At 32.4% G+C, this 22,105-nt stretch overlaps 1 protein-coding gene across 1 annotated transcript; it reads right to left on the minus strand.

Annotated features, from left to right (window-relative positions):
- Positions 1 to 14,511: 14,511 nt before the first annotated feature.
- LOC130963145 (uncharacterized) lies at positions 14,512 to 15,570 on the minus strand. Its single transcript, XM_057889294.1, has one exon. The coding sequence runs from the start codon at positions 15,568 to 15,570 to the stop codon at positions 14,512 to 14,514; it is 1,059 nt and encodes a 352-aa protein (XP_057745277.1).
- Positions 15,571 to 22,105: the final 6,535 nt, after the last annotated feature.

The raw sequence follows: 22,105 nt of genomic DNA on the forward strand, positions 1-22,105 counted from the left end.
ACATAATGCTGTTTCATCCAGCAAGTGCTAATCACAGTATCCAGATCGAATTATCCATTACGTCTGGCTTTTAATTACAAGCCATGATATGGATTTGGATTGAGGATATTCAAATTTTATTATCAAAACTACTGAGACTTGATGTAAAAAACAAGAAATATTTGCATACACCTAAAGCATATTTAATCTGTTATTTAAATATTCATAGCCAACTAAGACAATAAACCTGTCATGACAATTGGAAAGTAAAAAAGAAAATAAATCAGTTGAGCAAAGGCAGGGAAACAAATATAGACTGAAGCAGATAGGTCCCTGCCGCTCACAAAGACATAACTCGGTATAAAATTTGAAGTCTAGCATCATGTGCAACCACGATACAAAGTCTATCAGCAAAACCATTGCAATTCAAAATCCATAAATTGCAATAAATTTTCTAAAAACTTTAAGCTACAGAAGCACAAGGCCAAGTTCTGATGGCTTCAACCCAGTCCTTATCCGATAGTTGTAAAGATAATAATGAAGCTTTCCATCACCTGGTCCAAATTTCAGTTCTTTCAAGAAGGTTTCAAGAAGGTTCCATTGAATTCACTCAACATTTAATCTTCCTCGAGGCCAATACTCTCTAATTATTAATTTCTATAGTTTTATAATCAACACCCTTCCACAGTGTTGACTAGTTACTATAAATTGCATTGTAAATAGGCTTGACGCTTCATATTTAAAATGTAAAACAAATAAACTTTAGAATTAAAAGAAAACATAAAAAATGTCACTGATTCTTTCAACTATAATAAATATAATTTTAATTTTATACAATTTCAGCCAAAAAGAAGAAAAAACTAACAAAGTTCATTAGGGATCTATCCACACAGTTACCGCAATTAGCAAATTACACGAAAATTGATTAAAGAAAAACAGAATTAAACAATAAATCAAAGCTTGACAATTGCCCTACATAATTTCTCTTCAACTGGAATGACCAAATTTGAACAACATCATCCTTTTCTAAATTGTTAGCCTTTGCAACTTTGACCCAATTTGATCTCAGAATATAGGAAATGCTAACTTTCTCTTACTCTGGCCCTTGTGCATGAACCACTTAATCAAAGTACAGAGGACAATTCAGCATTTTTTGACAACTTCCTCTTCTAGAATCTTTCTCATATGCTCAGAGATTAACTTCTTTGGTGGACGAATTCTGATAAAATGGTTACTACTGCCAAAATCAATAATTCAAACTGGACCTTCATGATACATATTTTGTTAAAACATAAAGTACTCACTCATAGTTCCATCATACATACTTCCAACCCAAATCCAGTTTTTCAACATACCAAATATAATAACCCCAAACAATTACTTAATCGTTAAATTATGTTTGGTATCATACTAATTAAAATTATAATTAGCTAACAAACAAAACGATAATAAGTTATAATAGCTGACATAACTGACGAGCTCCAACTATATATGCATGCATTATAATAACATTACTTAATTATTCCATAAAATTCTCATAAACTATTTGTATCAAAAAGAAAAAACAAGCATCCGTATTGTTTAAAATATGCTGGACAGTTACATTGAAATAATGGAATGACCAAATTATAAATATCAAATGTTTACAAAGAGAAGAAATTGCGTCCGATCAACATGATGGTTAAAAACGAAAAGCTTTGGTTTCTACTATCTCATGTCTCTTACATTTTGTATTCATAGTTATTTTGAATAAGGCAATTGTAGAGGCTCGTGGAATTCATGATATTGATGGAGGTAAAGTCTTAATATGTGTTCGTAATTTTAGATTCATTATTATTCTGAGATAAAAATCTCTGTTATAAAGATGGAGAGACAATAAATAGAAAAAAAAAAAATAGATATTTTCTATAACCACTTCTACAAAATACAGAAAATATTATGGCATATTTAGTTTGGAAAATATTTTCTTTCAACATTCTATATTTTTAAATTTTATGAAAAAATATATTTTTTATTTTATTTTTTCATTGTTTCTTTTACAAAATTTAAAAACCAAAACCTTAATTTTATATTTTTTTTGTCCCTATTTCCAAAATAAAAAATGAGTTTGTGATTTAATTAGTTTGTTAGCTCTTATAGTTTACCAAATTTTTTATTAAGTCTTTATAATTTAAAAGTTTGTAATTCAATTTTTACATTAAAGAAAAATTTATAATTAGAACTTTATTAGTTATTTATTTTCAAAAAATCAAAATAATTCTAGCTAAAATATAAAAGTATTTTATAGTTCATCTTATATCAAACATAAAAATAAATATTTCAAAAAAATAATTGCAATTTTAACCAAAAAATAGTTAGGAATGACATAATTAAAAGATTTAATCTATTATAAAAAATTAATTACAAATTTTTAAATTATAAAGATTTAATTAAAAATTTGATTAAAGTATAAAGACTATTATTTCTATATTTTTGTCTAGTAGATTAGAAAGAATGTCCAAATACACATAAAATGTCACTAATATATAGATATAAGGTGAAATTAACTACGTAATTTTTGCGCATTCAATCTTTTTGGCTGTATGAAATATTGCTGCATCAAAAACAATAAGGTGGTTTACACGGTGCCCCTTAAATGGCAACTATGCAATTCTCTTCCCCAGAATGTATGGTCATAAATATTTACTCTATCCTGCTGGATTTGAATAAGTATCTCACATTTTTCCTTGTAAATAATAATAATAATAATAATAATAATAATAAAGCTAGGACATAGTTACAATGAATAGCTAGAAAACACAAATAGTTACAATAATAAAATACAGCTCAATAATAATAATAATAATTATAGGTATGTTAATGATTTAGAAAAAGGAGGTTGAATTTATGGTCACCTTTTAAAATTTGTTCAATTTGACTTCGAACTGGATATGAAACTTATTTGTTAGTGAGTCTATCAAGTTGATATTTTAGGAGACAATTTTAATTTCATAATTGATCAAGAACAAAGTAAATTCTTTACTTTTGGTTGCTGTGACTTCTCTGATATTAGTAAAGTAGGAGATAAATTTTTTTTGTCTCATATCAATAGACAACAAAAAAATAGAGAAGAGAGAATCACATAGCCATGTATTCTGATTCAGTTACTATGTTTAATGTGACCTACATTTAGTCTCTACCACAACAGTGATGATGAGTTTGGAAAACTTGAATTATTGTGATAATCAAACATTATTAAAATTATTAATTTTAGCTAATTATCATTTCAATATTTGCTTCAAAGTGTTTGGCTAATGTGTTTGTTAGTGTGCAGAATTAATTTTGGGCTAAAAGGCAATATAAGCCCAATGTGATGAAATTGTGATCAGCCTTTGTGCAAAAATATTCCTTACAATGTGGATGAATTATTTAAAGAAAGAGCAAGGCTAATTGGGCCAGGAAATCAATGTGCAACCCAAAACAATTTTGTTAAGAGACCAACAAAGTCTTTGGTCTAAAATTAAAGAAGAGAGAAAGGAAATGAAGCATGCTCTATTCGGTTACCTACTTCCATGGTTATGGAATTCAAATTTTAATTAAATTGATTGCATGCATTGGTTATTGGAACACAAAATTTAATTTGATTAATTGCTCCATTGGTAACCGAAGTCCACATTTTAATTTCATTTTATTTCACATTAAATGCTTTGTTTCTTCTCTCTCATCTCTCTCTTTATTGTTTTGGTTGTCACTTCACCCAGGAAAGACGGGTGAACAAGTTATCAGAGAAAAGAGAAGTACAGAAAATAGTGAAGCTATGAAGAAGAAAAGGGATAGGTTGATGATGACCTTTGCCAAAGGAAGATCCAAAACATGGTGTGGCTAAGATCTTTGTCATTGAAGGCAAGATTTCAAGAAGAAGCTTCAAGATCTTTATGCCAAGAGTAGAAAGGATCGATCTCAGTCAAAGAGGAAGATCTCTGTGGCTAAAGTTCATTCCTATTTTTGTTCATCCAAAAGAGAAGGTAGCCACTGGAGCTACAAAGAGGAAGAAGAAAATATGAAAATGTTGGAGCTGTCAAGGATCAGGGGTTTATCAAGGGTTAGAATTTATTCTTGGGGCCAAAGTCAAGATGGAAGGCTCAGATTGAAGAAGCTTGATGAGAAGGATTGAGAGAGGTACATGCATGTTGGTTTGATTTTAGTTTTTCTTCTTTCTCTTCTCTCTGTCCGAACCGAATTTGCTTGTGAGTTAGAGAAGATGTAGGCGGCTTGGTTGAACCGGTTTCAACCTTGAAAGCTTCCCCTTCTATAATAAGGGTGAATGGCCAAGGGTTGAGATCAAGGAGAGAAAACACAGAGTTCTCATAGATACCCTAAGCTAACAGAGTTTTTCTCCTTCAATGGGTTTTATTTTGTATTCTTTTCTTTAGTTTTGTCTGTCTGAGTCTTATGGTAAAAGGCAAACAGAGTGAAGTTTGTAAGGAAAAGCCAGTGAGAGGAAAAAGACAAAGAGAAAAAAATTAAAGATAAAGCCATAGATGTCTAAGAGTTCCTTTGTACATCTGTATGTTGTGTTTCATGATCCTGTGGGGATTCCCTTGCAAGTCGAGTTAGCACTTTGCAGTTGAAAGCTTGGTAGGTATCCAAGTCAAGTTCAATTTTGGGGATAGAACCTAGACTTGTCCTAGATAGGAATAGGTAGTTCCTAGGGAAGAATTGGTGTATGTAATCTGATGATTATAGTGAAATTCCGTCACTGTTGTGATGAAGACTGGATGTAGACTGCATTGCACTTAGCAGCTGAACCAGGATATTTCTGGGTGTGATTCTTTCTTTCTTTTCTACTCATATTCTGTTTCTGTTGCGATTGGAGACAAAATTGAAAATATCTCCTAACCGGTTACGAGACAAAATAAAAATGTCTCTTGATTAGTTATGAGACAAAAAGTAGAAATATCTCCTAAAGCTAGTTTAAAAAGGCAGAAAGTAATATCAAGAAAAAAAGGTTAAGATTCAACCCCTCCTTCTTTTAGCTACTGATTACTATCAAGTGATATCAGAGCTTTGCAGCTTGGAGAAAAGATCCTGATGGCGGCTAACAGTGGTTCAAATTTGGTTGCCTATACTCTGACAAAAGGGCAGTCAAGCAATAGACTCCTATTCTTCAATAGAAAGAACTACAGTTACTGAAAAAAAAAAGAATGAAGATATTTGTTCAATCTGTAGACTACAGACTGGAAGATAATCCTGGAAGGTGCACAATTTCCAACTATTACAGGAGCTGATGGTGTGGTTACTCTTAAAGGTGAAGCCGATTGGAATGAGGAAGACAGAAAGAAAGTAGAGTTCAACGCCAAAGCATTCAACTTGCTCAACTGTGCGATCAGCTTCGAGGAATACCGACGGGCATCAAGAATGGAAGCAATTAGGTTGCTTCTTGCCTATGCTGCCCACAAGGGTTTTAAGATGTTCCAAATGGATGTCAAATGTGCTTTCCTTAATGGTTTTATAGATAGGGAAGTATTTGTGGCTCAACCCCCCGATTTTGAAAGCAAGGAATTTCCAAATCATGTTTTTAAACTATCTAAGGCTATTTATGGCCTTAGGCAAGCTCCAAGAGCTTGGTATGAAAGGCTTAGTGCCTTCTTGTTGGAAAATAATTTTCATAGGGGTACCACCGATACTACTTTATTTATAAAAGAATCTAATGATGATATCTTACTTGTTCAAGTTTATGTGGATGACATTGTGTTTGGTTCGGCCAATGAAGCCTTGTGTGAAGAGTTTGGAAAACTTATGACTAGTGAGTTTGAAATGAGTTTAATGGGTGAATTAACCTTCTTTCTTGGTCTTCAAATTAAACAAACTCCTAGTGGTATCTTTATTCACCAAGGAAAATATGCCAAAGAATTAATCAAGAAATTTGGTCTTGAAAATTCCAAACCAATGGAAACTCCTATGCATCCAAACTCTAAACTTGACAATGATGAAAATGGGAAAGATGTAGATGAAACAAAATATAGAGGAATGATAGGATCCCTCATGTATCTTACTTCCTCTAGACCGGATATTGTTCAAAGTGTGGATGTATGCTCACGGTTTTAATCTCACCTAAAAGAATCCCATCTTTCGGCCGTTAAAAGAATCATTAGATACATTAAAGGCACATGTGATATTGGCTTGTGGTATCCTAAATCTAATGAATTTTGTGCAGTAGATTTTTGTGATGCAGATTATGCGGGTGACCAAGTGGATAGAAGAAGCACTTTTGAAATGTGTTGCTTCCTTGAAAGCTCACTCAACATGTGGTCAAGCAAGAAACAAGTCACCGTTGCACTGTCCACTGCTAAAGCTTAATATATATCTGCCACAGCTTGTTGCTCACAATTAATTTGGTTAAAAACTCAATTAGAGGATTACAAATTGAAAATCGATAGTGTACCTTTGTTTTGTGATAATATGAGTGCTATAAACATTTCTAAGAATCCTGTATTGCACTATAGAACTAAGCACATTGAAGTAAGATATCATTTTATTAGGGAACATGTGCAAAAAGGTACTATTGATATCCAATTTGTGAAATTCGAAGAGCAAATTGCTGACATCTTCACTAAACCTCTGTGTGAAGATAGGTTTTTTCATTAAGGAACAGTTTGGGAATTGATGGATTTGAGTTTTGTTGAAAAAATGTGATTTTCATGCTTCTGTTTGTTTTTGTCTCGTAGGCAGCAGGGAGACAAATTTGGGCATATGATGAACAAGCTATTAAACAGGGGGAGACTGAACTTTGGTGCCTTGGACTCAAGCCCAACCATCCTCCTTTAAGCCCATTCCATGATACTGGCTCATTAATTTTTTTTTTTTGGCATCATGTTTCTTTTTAATAAACTATTTTTAATAATTTTAGGAAGGTTTTAACATCATATCTTCAAAAAGGGAGTTTTTGTCAAATCAAATCTTTCTCCATATATTCTCCCACTTTTCAGTTTCCTTTTTGTTTTTTTAATTTCCTTGATTAAAAACCGTTTCCATTAAATTCTCATTACTTTAAATGTTTTTTTCCCACTAAGCATTTATTGTGGACTAACCTCTTTCGACCCTCTACTTTCTTTGGCCTCTCTTCAACTTCTCCCTCTCCACTTCACTTCCTTCCATCATAAGAAAGAAGCTTGCCAAAAATCCTATTGTCAAAAATCCTCCATCTCCCAAAGTTTCTCAAACCTACACTCACATTCACATTTACCCCAACATGTCCTCTTCACCTTCCTCTCACTCAACAGAATCCATGGCACGTAAGGGAACCCATGCAAGGGCGACATCAAGGCAGGAAGCTGTTTCATCGTATCATTAATCATATTTTGATGCCTCATAAGTGGTTTTTATCAGCGTGTTACTGTTTGTGATACTCTTGTCTTGTTTGCTATTCTTAATTCTGCATCCATTTCATTTGCATATCTCATGGTGAGATACATGTAGGACTATGTCTACAGTGATAAGAAAGTAAATCTGCCATATGAAATTTTTCTGACTTGCATCTTTGAATATTTTAATGTGGATTTGAGCAATGAACCAGTTGAGAACAGGGTTTTCACCATTAAAGGAGGCGGTGTTCCCGATTCTGTGAAAGGTAAAAAGGGCAAAAGTTCAATGACATCAATGCTTTCTGATAGTGAAAGTGACAGTCTTCCTCTTGAATCTTCTAAGATTTCTGAAACTATCAAGGATATTCTGAATGAGTTCTCCAATATGTCTAGTATGATGGTCAAGACCTACAAAGAGGCTCGAAAGCAAGCATATGAAAATCAGAAGCCTTGGACCAAATGCCATGAAAGGGTTAATCTGTTGATTAAGAGCTTGGAGAAGGACATGGCTCATTCTGAAGGAGAAGACGTCATCTTGATTTTGATATCAATATTTCTGATACCTGAATGATTTGCTCACCGCTGCTTATGTTCTTGGACAATTTCTCTTTTGCTGTCCTTTTTGGATTTAGTTTCACAAGAACTGTTTTATGTTTGGATAACTGTACTCAGTAACTTTGATACTCTGTCTATATTTTACTATCAATATTATGCATGGCATTGCTGTTCTTTCTGTTTTGTAGGTTCCCTCCTTGATGACAAAAGGGAGAGAAAAATTAAAGGGCTGAATTAAAAATAGAATTGGGACTGCCAATTCTTGTGCTAGCCCTTTGGATTATTGTTTCATGCTATCATTTTGATGCTCTGTTTTGGTGGATGAACATTGTGTTTTATTGCTGGCTATATGTTCTAATTGCTTTGTTGGCAGAATTTTTTTCTGTTTTGCTTTATGTTGCTTTAAGCAGTATGTTGAGTCTTGATCATTTGTTGATATGTACTCTGAATGTACTCTGACCAACTCTGTTTCATATTTTGCAAGAAGTTTTTTAGCAACATATTTTTAAGGGGTAAGTACGATTTTGGTCCCTTAAGTTTAGTGCCAGAATCGAATTCGTCCCTCTTGTTATTTTGCCATTAAAATCGTCCTTAATGTTTTTTTTTTGTATTAAAATCGTCCTTTTTAATAAAATTTTTTGTTTTATTCCTAAACTACCCCTATTCCTATTTTAATAAAAAAAATATAAAATAAAAAAAAAAACGAAAACGCAGTGTTTGGGGAGGGGAAGAAAACGCGTTGGGTGGGGGGGGGGTGGGGAAAGAAAAGGGTATACAAAGGGGAGGGGGAGGGAGGGGGAGGGGGACGGCGCCGAGGAGCCTCCGTCGTCGCCGCCGTGACCTCGTCGTCGCCGTGACTTCTGTTTCTGTTTCTGTTTCTCTTGAATTTCTGTTTCTCTATTTTTCTATTTCTGTTTCTGTTTGGGGTGGAGGGAAGGGGAGACGGGAAGGGGAAAGGGGAGACGGGGAGGGGGAGGGGACGCGTGGGGGTGGGGGTGGAGGGGGGGGGGGAAGGGGACGCGTTGGGGTGGGGGTGGGGGGGAGGGGACAGTGGGGGTGGGGAGGGGGAAGGGGACAGTGGAGACGGGGAGGGGGAGGGGGAGAGGACAGTGGGGGTGGGGAAGGGGAAGGGGACAGTGGAGACGGGGAGGGGGAGGGGGAGGGGACGCGTGGGGTGGGGGTGGGGGGAGGGGACAGTGGGGGTGGGGGGAAGGGGGAATGGGAGGCGGGGAGGGGGAAGGGAAAAGGGGAGACAGGAGACGGGGAGGGGGAGGGGATAGTGGGGGTGGGGAAGGGGAAGGGGACAGTGGAGACGGGGAGGGGGAGGAGGAGGGGACGCGTGGGGTGGGGGTGGGGGGAGGGGACAATGGGGACGGGGAGGGGACAGTAGGGGTGGGGAGGGGGAGGGGGAGGGGACGCGTGGGGTGGGGGTGGGGAGGGGGAAGGGGACAGTGGAGGTGGGGGGAAGGGGGAATGGGAGGCGAGGAGGGGGAAGGGAAAAGGGGAGACGGGAGACGGGGAGGGGGAGGGGACAGTGGGGGTGGGGGGAAGGGGGAAGGGGGAGGGGACAGTGGGGGTGGGGGGAAAGGGGAAGGGTAGAATTGTCATTAAAAAAAAATTTTAATTACAAAGGACGAAAGTTAAATACAAATGCAACATTAAGGACGATTTTAATGGCAAAATAACAAGAGGAACGAATTCGATTCTGGCACTAAACTTAAGGGACCAAAATCGTACTTACCCCTATTTTTAAAGATAAACACTAGAAGCCTTGATTATGATTACAACATATATTTAGCAACATATTTGCTTCAAAGTGTTTGGCTAATGTGTTTGTTAGTGTACATAATTAATTTTGGGCTAAAAGGTAATATAAGTCCAATGTGATAAAATTGTGATCAGCCCTTGTGCAAAAATATTCCATGCAATATGGCTGAATTATTTAAAGAAAGAGCAAGGCTAATTGGGCCAGAAAACCAATGTGCAGCCTAAAACAATTTTGTTAAGAGACCAACAAAGTCATTGGTCCGAAATTAAAGAAGAGAGAAAGGAAATGAAGCATGCTCTATTCGGTTACCTACTTTCATAGGTTATTAAATTCAAATTTTAATTAAATTGATTGCATGCATTGGTTACTAGAACACAAAATTCAATTTGATTAATTGCTCCCATTGGTAACCGAAGTCCACATTTTAATTTCATTTAATTTCACATTAAATGATTTATTTCTTCTCTCTCTTCTCCCTCTTTGTTGTTTCGGTTGTCACTTCACCCAAGAAGGAAGGGTGAACAAGTTATCAGAGAAAAGAGAAGTACAGAAGACAGTGAAGCTATGAAGAAGAAAAGGGCTAGGTTGATGATGGCCTTTGCCAAAGAAAGATCTGAAGCATGGTGTGGCTAAGATCTTTGTCATTGAAGGCAAGATTTCAAGAAGAAGCTTCAAGATCTTTATGCCAAGAGTAGAAAGGATCGGTCTCGGTCAGAAAGGAAGATCTCTGTGGCTAAAGCTCATTTCCATTTTTGTTCATCCAAGAGAAAAGGTAGCCACTGGAGCTACGAAGACGAAGAAGCAAATATAAAAAGGTTGGAGATGTAAAGGATCAGAGGTTCATCAAGGTTTAGAATTCATTCTTGGGGCCAAAGTCAAGATGGAAGGCTCAGATTGAAGAAGCTTGATGAGAAGGGTTGAGAGAGGTACATGCATGTTGGTTTGATTTTAGTTTTCCCTTTCTCTCTTCTCTCTGTCCGAACCGAATCTGTGTAGGTAACTTGGTTGAACCGGTTTCAACCTTGGAATCTTCCCCTTCTATAATAAGGGTGAACGGCAAAGGGTTGAGATTAAGGAGAGAAAGCACAGAATTCTCATAACTACCCTAAGCTAACAGAGTTCTTCTCCTTCAATGGGTTTTATTTTGTATTCTTTTCTTTAGTTTTGTCTGTCTGAGTCTCATGGTAAAAGACAAATAGAGTGAGGTTTGTAAGAAAAAGCAGTGAGAGAAAAAAAGGCAGAGAAAACATAATTAAAGAAAAAGCCATAGATGTCTAAGAGTTCCTTTATACATTTGTATGTTGTGTTTCATGATCCTGTGAGGATTTCCTTGCAAGTTGGGTTGACACGTTGCAATTGAAAGCTTGGTAGATGTCCAAGTCAAGTTTAGTTTTGGGAGATAGAATCTGGACTTGTCCCAGATAGGAATGGGTAGTTCCTAGGGAAGAATTGGTGTATGTAATCTGATGATTATAGTGAAATTCTGTCATTGTTGTGATGGAGTCTGGATGTAGGCTGCATTGCACTTAGCAGCTGAACCATGATATTTCTGGGTGTGATTCTCTCTTTCTCTTCTACTCCTATTCTGTTTCTGTTGCGATTGGAGACAAAATTGAAAAATATCTCCTAATTGGTTACGAGACAAAATGAAAATATCTCTTGACTAGTTATGAGACAAAAAGTAGAAATATCTCCTGAAGCTATTTTAAAAAGGCAGAAAGTAATATCAAGAAAAGTGGCTAAGATTCAACTCCCTTCTCTTAGCCACTAATTAACATCAAGTGATAAAATTTTTACTATTTTTCTTAAAGATTACAATCACCAATTTTCTTAGGATTTAACCAAATCCTATATGATACAAACCTAGTTTTTACTCAAGCTAGATTTAGCTAAGTTCATTCCCTAGACTTTTAACCACTAAGTACTCACCAATTTTGCAAGAGAATCTTCTTAAAATTATGTGTACAAAACAAAAATAAAAATAAAAGAGTTTGACATAATTTTCTGACTTTTTCTTGATAACTCTCTTTACTTTTTCTTTCAATGACTTTTACTGATATCTTATTTAATATCTTTTTTTATTAAAAAATAAAAAAAATAAACACTAAAAAACAGAAAATTTAATATAAATCCATAAAAAATAGCTTGTAAGCTATGAGAATCTAAATTATATGCTCACTTATTTCTTTAATTTTTAATATGTTTACATCTTTTAATAAAGAGTAAAGCTTCCAAATTTTATAATATATAAATACTTAAAAGGTATAATCTATTAACGTGTATAAAAAAATTATCAGAATAATTGATTAGTTTATTTTATTTTTATATAATAATAAATTCATCTATTTTTTAAATAAATATCATCTGAAAATATAATTCTTTTAATATATATTAATTTTTTAAATAAATTATACATAAATATAATAAAATGGATTAATTACACGACCCGCCCGTAGTGCTGGTCGGGATATATATATATATATATATATATATAGGTGACTTCTGTGGTGGCCATGTTTTGTGGTGGCTATGGTGACCACAAATAGGATTACCAATTAGTTGTTGCCATTTGGAATTTGAAGGCATATTACTAAAAGTGTTGCCTAAAGAGAAAGTGTTACCCTTAATCGTTAACTTGGCTCTGATACCAATTTTTCCAATTTTTGAAATATCTTTCTTGAGTTGGGTTTGCATTATTAAAATCTTCTATTTCTTTTAACAACTTTTCTATTTCTTTTGTTATGCATTCTATACAATTTTTACAGAATTGTTCTACTTCTTCTCTATTTCTTGTGTAAATGTTACTATTCTGTAATCTTACTTCATAATATCTTTTTTGACTTTTTTGAAGATCTAAATCATTTTTTAAATCTTGTAACGTTTGATTTGCTAAACCAGGAATTTTATATGCTTTTTAGATTATAGGATTTTGTAAAAGTGATAAAGGTACTTGTAATTCTTGTTCAGATTCAATTTGTTCTTGTTCTAGGGGTTCAACCTGTAGAGGTTGCACTACTTGAATATTTTGAACATGTATTCTTGATTCAAAAGCTTGTAATGCAATCATATTTTGTATATGAAGATAATGCAATCTACGAGCACGATAAATCTGTTTATTCTTAATATTTTCTTTTAAACTTTTGACTGATTTTTTAGTTTTAAAACGTTGTATTAATTTTCTTGTTCTGATTATTTTCTTATTTACCTTTTTGATTTCTGCTTCTAAATCCGAAGATTCAGTTGCCAAATTTCTTATTTTTATAGCTATAGCCATTATTCTTGTTTTCATATTTCTTTTAATTGTTTTTAAAGAAATAAGACTTTTTTGAAAATTTTTCATATTAAAATTTCCGCATCTTCTGCCATAGCTTCATTGTTATTTTCTAAAGATTCTATTATTTTTTCTAATTCTTCGACTTCTTTTTTCAGATTGTTATAAGATAATGCTAAAGCTTTGAAAGCTCTTTGATTTATTTCAGAAAACCTTAAATATTTCAAATGATTTTCTCTTTCAAAGAGTTCTTGTTTCTTATTTTGATAAGACACATATATTTCTTCTTTATTTATTGTCATAGCTTATTTTTTAAGGTTTCGTTTAGTGTTTCAATCTTTTTTGTCAAAACTCTTATTTCAGAATCTTTTTCATCTTCTTTTAAATGGGATAAACTTAAAGGACTATTGATTTTAGATTCTCTTATTCGAAAACTAGAGGAACACGATTTTCTTGATGGTTCCCTTAATAATAAAACTGGTTTTTCAATAGGTTTGCGACTTGGTGTTTCAGTTTTAACAACCTTCTGGAATAAATCATCAATGTAAATTCCTTCTTTGTTTTTAAATTCTATACTATGATGACTATTGGTTAAAGCATAGTTTATTGCATATGTAATTGAAAAAGGTTCGTCATTTTGTTCCATTAAACTTTGTCTATGAAATTTATAAGCTAAGCTTATGGATCTATCAAAATTCTTTGTAGATAATGGGATAGCATATCCAATATGGGTATTAAATTTAACATTTACATTTGCCAAATTTCCATGAATAATTCCAATTATTTGATCTGTGGGATCAATAATTCTTTTATCACAGATTGCTAAACTTATTGGTGAATTAATTCCTTTCATATATGTTGATTTTACTAAAACTTGGATAGTACTAATATGAATCCATCCGATCTTAGATCTTCTTTGTTGATCTTTAATTTTCTTTATTTGTTCGTTTATTTGTTCTTCATCTATTAGAGCTATTTCAAGTTCTCCATTAGCAGATTCTATTTTTACAGGTGCTTCAAATTGCATTTTTCCATAATATATTATGTTTTTTCTATTAAAAATTTCTTTTAAAAGGCTTTGTTTAAAATTCTCATTTGCTTTGAGATCTAGTTCTGATTTTAAAATAGCTTGTTTTTCACTATCAAGTAAAGCAGTTATTTTATAATAATCAGATTCTTCAGTTATTTCCAAATTTTCTAAGTAATTCATAATATAAAAAGATTAAGATGAAGATGTACCTTTCTGGAGATGAACTTTTATTTAATGTTATTTTACACTAGGTGTTTTTCTCCAGAGGGGAGATTTTACAAATTAACTCCAGAGGGGAGTTTTCTTAGAATTATTTTTCTAATGGATCAGATTCCAGAATCGCCTCAGCTACTTCCTCTTTGCCCTCCTGGCCTGTGAGTACTCTAAGCTTCCTGCTTTCTGATTTCTGATGGCTCTAACAAATGACTTAATACTCTATTTATAATGGTTGGGTTTGATGGACAAATCCCATCCTTACCCTTCTTGTGACGTCATTGCATGCGTCACTGAGCACTTAGTTTGCACCAACTACATTATTGGTGCTTTTGTGACGTAAGCCCTCACATTATTCAACAATAATGTTGATTGTTGACTCAGATGTCTCATCCTCTTCTTTTCCCACGTGGGTGGGGTCTTCGACATTGTTGCTTTCTTCAGACATTTCTGAGGCGCACAGCTGGCACCTATGGTCTTCTTTGTCTTTTAGTAAATGGCATAGATTCCTCCTTATCCCATCAGGAAGTTTTTCCAGTAATCTAGAAAAGTTGTAAAATGCTGATTCAAAATCCACTAGGAGTCTCATCTCTCTTGATTCAATTTGGTTTTTCTTACTAGAAACAATTAGAGTGTTTCTGCTTTTGTAGTTTATTCTTGTTCTGGATTCCTTGTTTATTTTTTGAGCTCTCTCGAAGACTCTTGCCAAAGTGCTGGCCAATCTTCCTTCGTCGCTATAAATTGATAGATCTTGAACTTGTTCTATTGGTTGAAAATCTCCAGGGAAAACAGACATGAAAACTACTTGAAATGCTGGGATCAAACATTCTCCTTCTTCATTAAAGATTGGCTGACTACTTGTAAATTTTAGGGATATATCCCTTGGTTCTCTTGTGTCAATCATATTTTTAAATTTTTTCACTGCATCTATAAAACCTGCAGGAAATTCTTTAATAATATTTAAATTATCAAAAATTAGGATTGTATCAATTAGCCCGTATTGGAAAAACTGATATGTATCAGAGGGTGAAGCCTCTGGGAAGATCACCAGCTTCATTAGCTGTTCTTTGTTAATGGGATAATATCCCAATATTGCTCTTTTGTCTAGAGTCCAGTTTAGAACTAGATTAAGGGTTTCTCTACAGTTTGATCTGCAGACCCTTTTCTTGTCATTTATTTCGGCCTTTGTGGGAATATTTTTCAGCATTCCTGTTCGAACTTGGACTGGAGTCCTTTGGGCTTGGGCTGGAGCTTTGTCAGCTCTTTTTAGAATTTGCTCTGGGTGGAGCACTTCATATTCTCTGAGGGATTCTTTTGCTTCTTCTATTGTCAAGAATCCTCCTTTGTGAATAGTTCTGGGTTGGTGAGTAAATGGGGCTGCTTTAGCCCAATCATCATAGACTCCTTTCATTGGGCCATTATAAATGACATAATATTTTTTGTTTTGAGTTGATTTTTTAATTATTTCTACCAAAGTTTTATTTTCAGAAATTTTTGGTTGGGGGTCCACCACGCTTAGCTGGCTGAACTCTGATGGTGTTGCCAACGTTGGTATTGAAGCAGGTAATGTTGCCTGCTGGGTTACTTTCATGGCTTCCATGGCCTTCTTGATGGATTGGATTTGAGCTTTTAGCTGCTGACAGTGATTGCACCTTTCAAGCTCTTGTTCAAGCTTCTGGATTTCTTGATTCATTGTGTTGATAATGAACTCCATTCTCTTGTCAAAGTATCTGCAATAATATTTTTATTTCCTTTAATGTACTCGATTTTTATCGGGCATTGTAATAAAAACATTTGCCATCTTACCAGACGACCCTGATTATAATCAGCTTGTAAATTATATCTAATAAAACCTGTTAAATAACTTGAGTCTGTTCGTAATGTAAATTCCTTGGGAAGTAGATCAATCCTCCATTTCTTAATAGTTTTTATTGCTGCTAGAGTTTCTTTTTCATGGGTAGTATACCTCTGTTCTGTTGGTGTAAATGTTCCAGAGATATATCTGCATAGTAATTCCTTTGAGGAATGTTTAGAATCTAGTGATTCTTTTTCTTTGTTCAAGCTTTTTTCAGCTTTTTTAGCTTTTAGACAGCCTGACCAGGTCTTGTCTGAAGCATCTGTTTCTACTATTAAATAGTCATCTTCTTCTGGAATATAAAGTTCTGGAAGATTTTTACAAAGTTCTTTAATTTTTTGAATCTGTAGGCTATCCTTTTCTTCCCATTTCCAAATCTTTTTTATACTTATTTTTGAAAATAAGTTTTTAGTATAGTCTGTTATATTCTTTAAAAATCCTTGATCCGAAATATAGTTTATGCATCCTAAAAATCTTTGCAATTGTTTTCTATCTTCCATTTTATCAGGAAATAAATCTACTTTTTCTAAAACGTTTGGTTGAAGTTTTAACTTCCCTTCAGTAGATAGAATTAATCCAAGAAATTCTATTTCTTGTTTTGCTAGTTTAGCTTTCTTTTTACTAAGGACTAAACCTTTTTCCTTACATCTTTCTAAGACAATTAATAATTTTTGAAGATGATCTTCTTTATCTTGTTTTGTAAAGATTAGTATATCATCAATGTAAACTAGAACAAATTCATTTAAATCTTTTAAATTTTCTTCCATAAATCTCTGATAAATACCTGGAGCTTGTTTTAGTCCAAATGGTAGAACATTCCATTCGTAGAGTAATACTCCTGTTGATTCTTTTGTTGGACAAGTAAAAGCAGTTAATTTCTTTGTTTCTTCGTCTAAACGAAGTTGCCAATATCCTGATTTTGCATCGAGCGATGAAAACCAAGTTGATCCTTTGATCTTTTCTAGAATGGAATCCTTTCTTGGGAGCTTATGAGCATCACCTATGGTTGCTTCATTCATTTTTTTATAATTAATAACCATTCTTCGTTTTCCTCTTTTAATTTCGTTATTGTTTTCAACATAGAAGGCTGGGGCCGCATGAGGGCTTTTACTTAGTCTTATAATTCCTTTATCCAAAAGATCCTTACATTCAGATGAAAATTCCTCCTTGTCTCTAGCTGAATAGGGAATTCTATTTGGAACGTTTATTTCCCTTGTAGGAACTTTTAGCTTAATGCTTATTAATTCTCTGTTTGTATTTTTAATATCTAAAGGATTTTCAGCACAAACTTCATTTAAAAGTTCTTCTATTTTGATTTCAAGGTCATTTTTTGGGGTTTTTATCTGGAAATATAGGTTCAAATAACATTCTTCTAGAATTGAAAATATTTTGAATTTTAGAATTTCGTTTATAGTAGTAGTTGGGATTTTTATTAATTTTGCCCTTTGATTTAGAGAGGAATCATATGGGGCTTTTAGAACTATATATGTTAATTCTTGGATAAAAGGGTGATATAGTTTTAGAAAATTATTTCCTATAATTAAATCTATTCCAGATTCTAATTTATATATAGATGGAACAATGAATCTGTAATTTTGAATGAAGATTTCAACCATTTCTGCTTTTGAATTAATTTTGTGTATAGATTTATCGGCTATTCTGATTCTTAGTGGATTTTCTAACTTTTTCCAGTTAAGTCTTATATTTGAACTTGCAAAACATTTTGTTGCCCCTGTGTCTATGAAGGCATTAATAAATTTTTCTGTAATTTTTACAGTAATAAATGTAGCGCTATTACTCAGTTCCTGAGTTTGTTTCTGAGTCTGTTTCTGAGACATATTCAAAAATATATTTTAGTTCATCATCAGATTCTTCTAGAGGTTCCATAAAACAAGTTTTTGCAACTTCCAGTTGTTTAGTTAGGTCTTTTTTATCCTTCTTTTTTGGACATTCATTTGCATAATGTCCTTCTTCTTGACAATACCAACATTTACAGTTTTCTTTTTTATTTGGGCAATAGTTCTTTTGTTTTTTATTGATACTTCTTTCCCTAAAATATCTCTTTTTTCTCCAATTTGGATAATATTTTCTTTTTCTAAAATGATATTTTCTTTTTCTTTGGATATTCTTATAAGGATGGTATTTTCAAATATTTTTATTGGAACCATATTTTTGAGAAATTTCCTCATTATCTTGACAACAAATTCTAATTATATTATTAAATCTTTTCTGAGTGGCTTCTTGCATACAGCGTTCTTTTATTTCCTCTCTTATAGCAAATGTTGCTCCACCGAAATTATTTTCAATTGTTTTATTATTTATTTCTCTTATAAATCTTCCCATAATAATTTCATTAACAGGATATGGAAGTTTTGTGATATACATGCTAAGATAATGATTTTTATCTTCTTCTTTTAATTTATAATAATATATTCTATATTCACAAATATAGGATTCTATATAGCAAAGATCGAATATCTGAATATTGGCCAAATGATTTTTTGCCTCTAAATACTCTTTTTCAGAAATTTCTTTTCTATGATTTATGACATTTTTTCCAAAAAATTCTTTGTATAAAACCTTCATTATGTGTGCTATTTTATCATAAGCTGTTGTTTTTTCAGCTAATTCTTCTATTATTTTATTATCTATTGATAACATATAATTTCTTATAGTTCCTTTTGTGTGGAATCCAATGAAATTCCAGATATCCATTTCAGATAATTCATTTAATTTTGGGTTTGTATAAGCTTCTAATAGAAAAGAGTTCATCCAATCTTCGAAAATTTCTTTTTCGTTCTTTTTGCAATCTAGATCAAGCATTTTTTCTCCTTCCAATTCTTGAATTTTAGGAATGTATTTAGATGGTATTTTAGTATATTTCGAATTTTTGCTTATAAAACCTTTTTTGAAAGCATAATTTTCAAAACCTGTTTCCCATTTAAATTGGGTTTGATTATTATTCCCAGATGTTCCAGCTTCATCCTTTACTTGTACTGGATGTACTGGTTCTTCATCACTTGAATAGTCTAATACATATTCTTCTCTTTCAGAAAATTCTGGTTCTTCTTTAATCTGAAAACCTTGTTCCATAAGATTGTCTTCTTGAGCCATTTTTAATTGTTTAAAAAGCATTGTAACTTCTTCTAATTTTTCATCAATATTCATAATTTTAGAGGTGGTCTAATCTTTAGATTTGTTGTATCAATTTTATTTTGGACTTCTTCTTTCTTAGGAATTTCTTTTTGGAAATATTTATCAAGAATCTGTTCAATTTTATTTATCATATTAGGCTCTTCCTTTTCTTTATTTTTCTGAAATTTTAGTGAAACTAATATTTCTTCAAGCATATCTATTATAGAATTTAATTGTGGATTAAAAGTATGATGAAGATGGGGATAATTGTCTCCCTGATAACATTTTTTAGAAACTCCATGTGAAATATAAGTTTTTTCGGGCCTTTGAAGTCCTTCAATAAAACTTATAGTAAAATAAAGATTTTGAGAAAAATCATTTTGTATTGATTTTAAGAATTCGGTGTCATTGACATTAGTTAAAATCTTTAATTTTTGGTCTATTAATTTTGATAGATTAATTATTTCTTCTCTTAAATCCTCTAATTTACTTTTTTCCATTAGGTGACGCTTTTCTTTGTGAAAGGTTACGCTTAAAAGCGTAACCTTAGCCACTACTAACCACTATAGCCATAGTCACCAGAGACTTGGCCATATATATATATATATATATATATATCAGCAAAGCTACATAAAATATATACTTTTCAAATATATTTGTCATCATTAACAACATAACATTATCCTATTCTTCCTTTCTACATTTTTCGCTACTTCTCCAACAACAAATAAAACTGACACGGTTGATGCATTGTCACTGTAAAAAAAAATAGTTTTATTGCCACGCTTTTAAAATGTGGCAAAAGACTAAAAAAAGTATTGCGATAAATTTTCGCCATGCTTTTTGAATTATCGATACGTTTTTGAAAGGGTCACATCTGCTAGCGTGGCAATTATTCTATCGCCACACTTTTAGTGACCTATTGCTATGCTTTATTTTTTTCCACACTTTTGCATATTGGTATGTGAGAGATACAGCTATACTTTCAAAACGTGGCGATAGAGAAATACGGCCACGCTTTTAAAGCGTGTCAATAACGAGAGATACGGCCACGTTTTAAAAGCGTGACGATAGCGTGACATACGGCCACACTTTTAAAGTGTGGCGATAGCCTTATCAAATTAAAAAAAAATCGTTTTTCTGACTTTACCTTTATCACTGCACAATGTAAAATTTTACTCCTTTTTAGTATGCAATTTTTATTACAAGATAAATCAAACAGTAATTAGTGACATATTTTTTTCTATAATTGTTTTATACATTAATACTCAAATACAAAATAAATCTCGAGTTCAAAACTTTAATTTCTTAACAAACTTCTCAACCTAAGCATAAAAGCATAGAAATAATCAAATAGCCAATACATCATCTCTATATATTAGTCCCACCCAAAAAGAAAACATTGGGGCACTCTTTTTAAATGGATAAAAGAACGAAAGAAATTCAAAAGTTTAAAATTGCAAGTCACATTATATATAATGAATTCTATGCTTGTCATCTACCAACGAACAACAAAAATGAAATTCTTTAAATAGAACAAAATATTATTAAGTGGACAAATTAAAGAGAAGAGTTAATCACCAAAAACGTCCTCGAATTATTCAAACGCTGAAAAAAATGTACCCGAATTTTACTATCGACAAAAATGCATTTAAATAATTTAAAAATACAACAACAATACCCAACAGTAAATATATATTTTCAAAAAATGCTTTAGTGATTAAATTTTGATGTGATTTTTTACAAGTATAATTAAAAAAATGAGATATTATTATTATTAAAATTTGGTAATTTTTCTAAGTATATATTTTTTTGTGTTTTTTAAAAGTATTATTAGTTATTAACAAAAAAATTACAAAAAAAATATACTCAACGAAAAATCACCAAATTTTAAGGATAATAATATCTCATTTTTTTAATCATGCTTACAATAAATTGTATCAAAATTCAATATCTAATGTATTTTTTGAGAAATACATATTTATTGTTAGATAACCTTGCAAAAAAAACTAACATTAAATATGTATTTCTCAAAAAATACATTAGAAATTAAATTTTGATGCAATTTTTTGCAATCATGATTAAAAAAATGAGATATTATTATTCTTAAAATTTGGTGATTTTTTGTTAAGTATATATTGTTTTGTGATTTTTTAAAAGTATTATTGGTTATTAACAAAAAAAATTATAAAAAAATACATGCCTAACGAAAAATCACCAATTTTTATATATAATAATATCTTATTTTATAATCATGCTTGCAAAAAGTTGTATCAAAATTCAATCTCTAAGGTATTTTTTGAAAATATATATTTACTATTGGGTATTGTTGTGTTTTTATATTATTTGAAAGCATTTTTATCGATTGTAAAATTTGAGTGTATTTTTGTCAGTGTTTAAATAATCTGGGGCCTTTTTGGTGGTTAACCCTAAAGAGAAAAAAGAATAAATATCCTCTCAATTTACCATTTGTTCAGAAGACAGTGCTTTTTTACAATTCAAAAATTTTTAATTAGTTTCTAGCTTTTTAAATAATTGGTCTAAGCGATTTTTATTATTGATTTAAGCGGTTTCTGTAATAAGACCAGTAATAAGAACTATTTAAACTAATTATCAATTAGAAACTAGTTAAGAAATTTTCGAATGATGAAAAAATACTTCATCTTTAAAATAAATGTTTAGAGACCTAAAAGGACATTTATTCGAAAATATATAATGCTAAATAGCCTACAAAAGTAAAAAGCATGCAAGACCTTCAATTTCTGAACTGCACCAGAGTTGTACAGTTGTACACCATTTGATGAGACAAAATGTTGATTCATAATAATATGAAAAAAACTTTTTCACTGTCACAATATGTGCTTTCTTGAGACTAGGGTATTCCTTGGATCAGAATTGCAAATTGACTTGATTTGGAGCTGACCCAATAATATGTGTGTAAACCTGTAATACATAA

The sequence above is a fragment of the Arachis stenosperma genome, chromosome 2 (genome assembly GCF_014773155.1).
Source record: "Arachis stenosperma cultivar V10309 chromosome 2, arast.V10309.gnm1.PFL2, whole genome shotgun sequence".
NCBI lineage: Eukaryota > Viridiplantae > Streptophyta > Magnoliopsida > Fabales > Fabaceae > Arachis > Arachis stenosperma.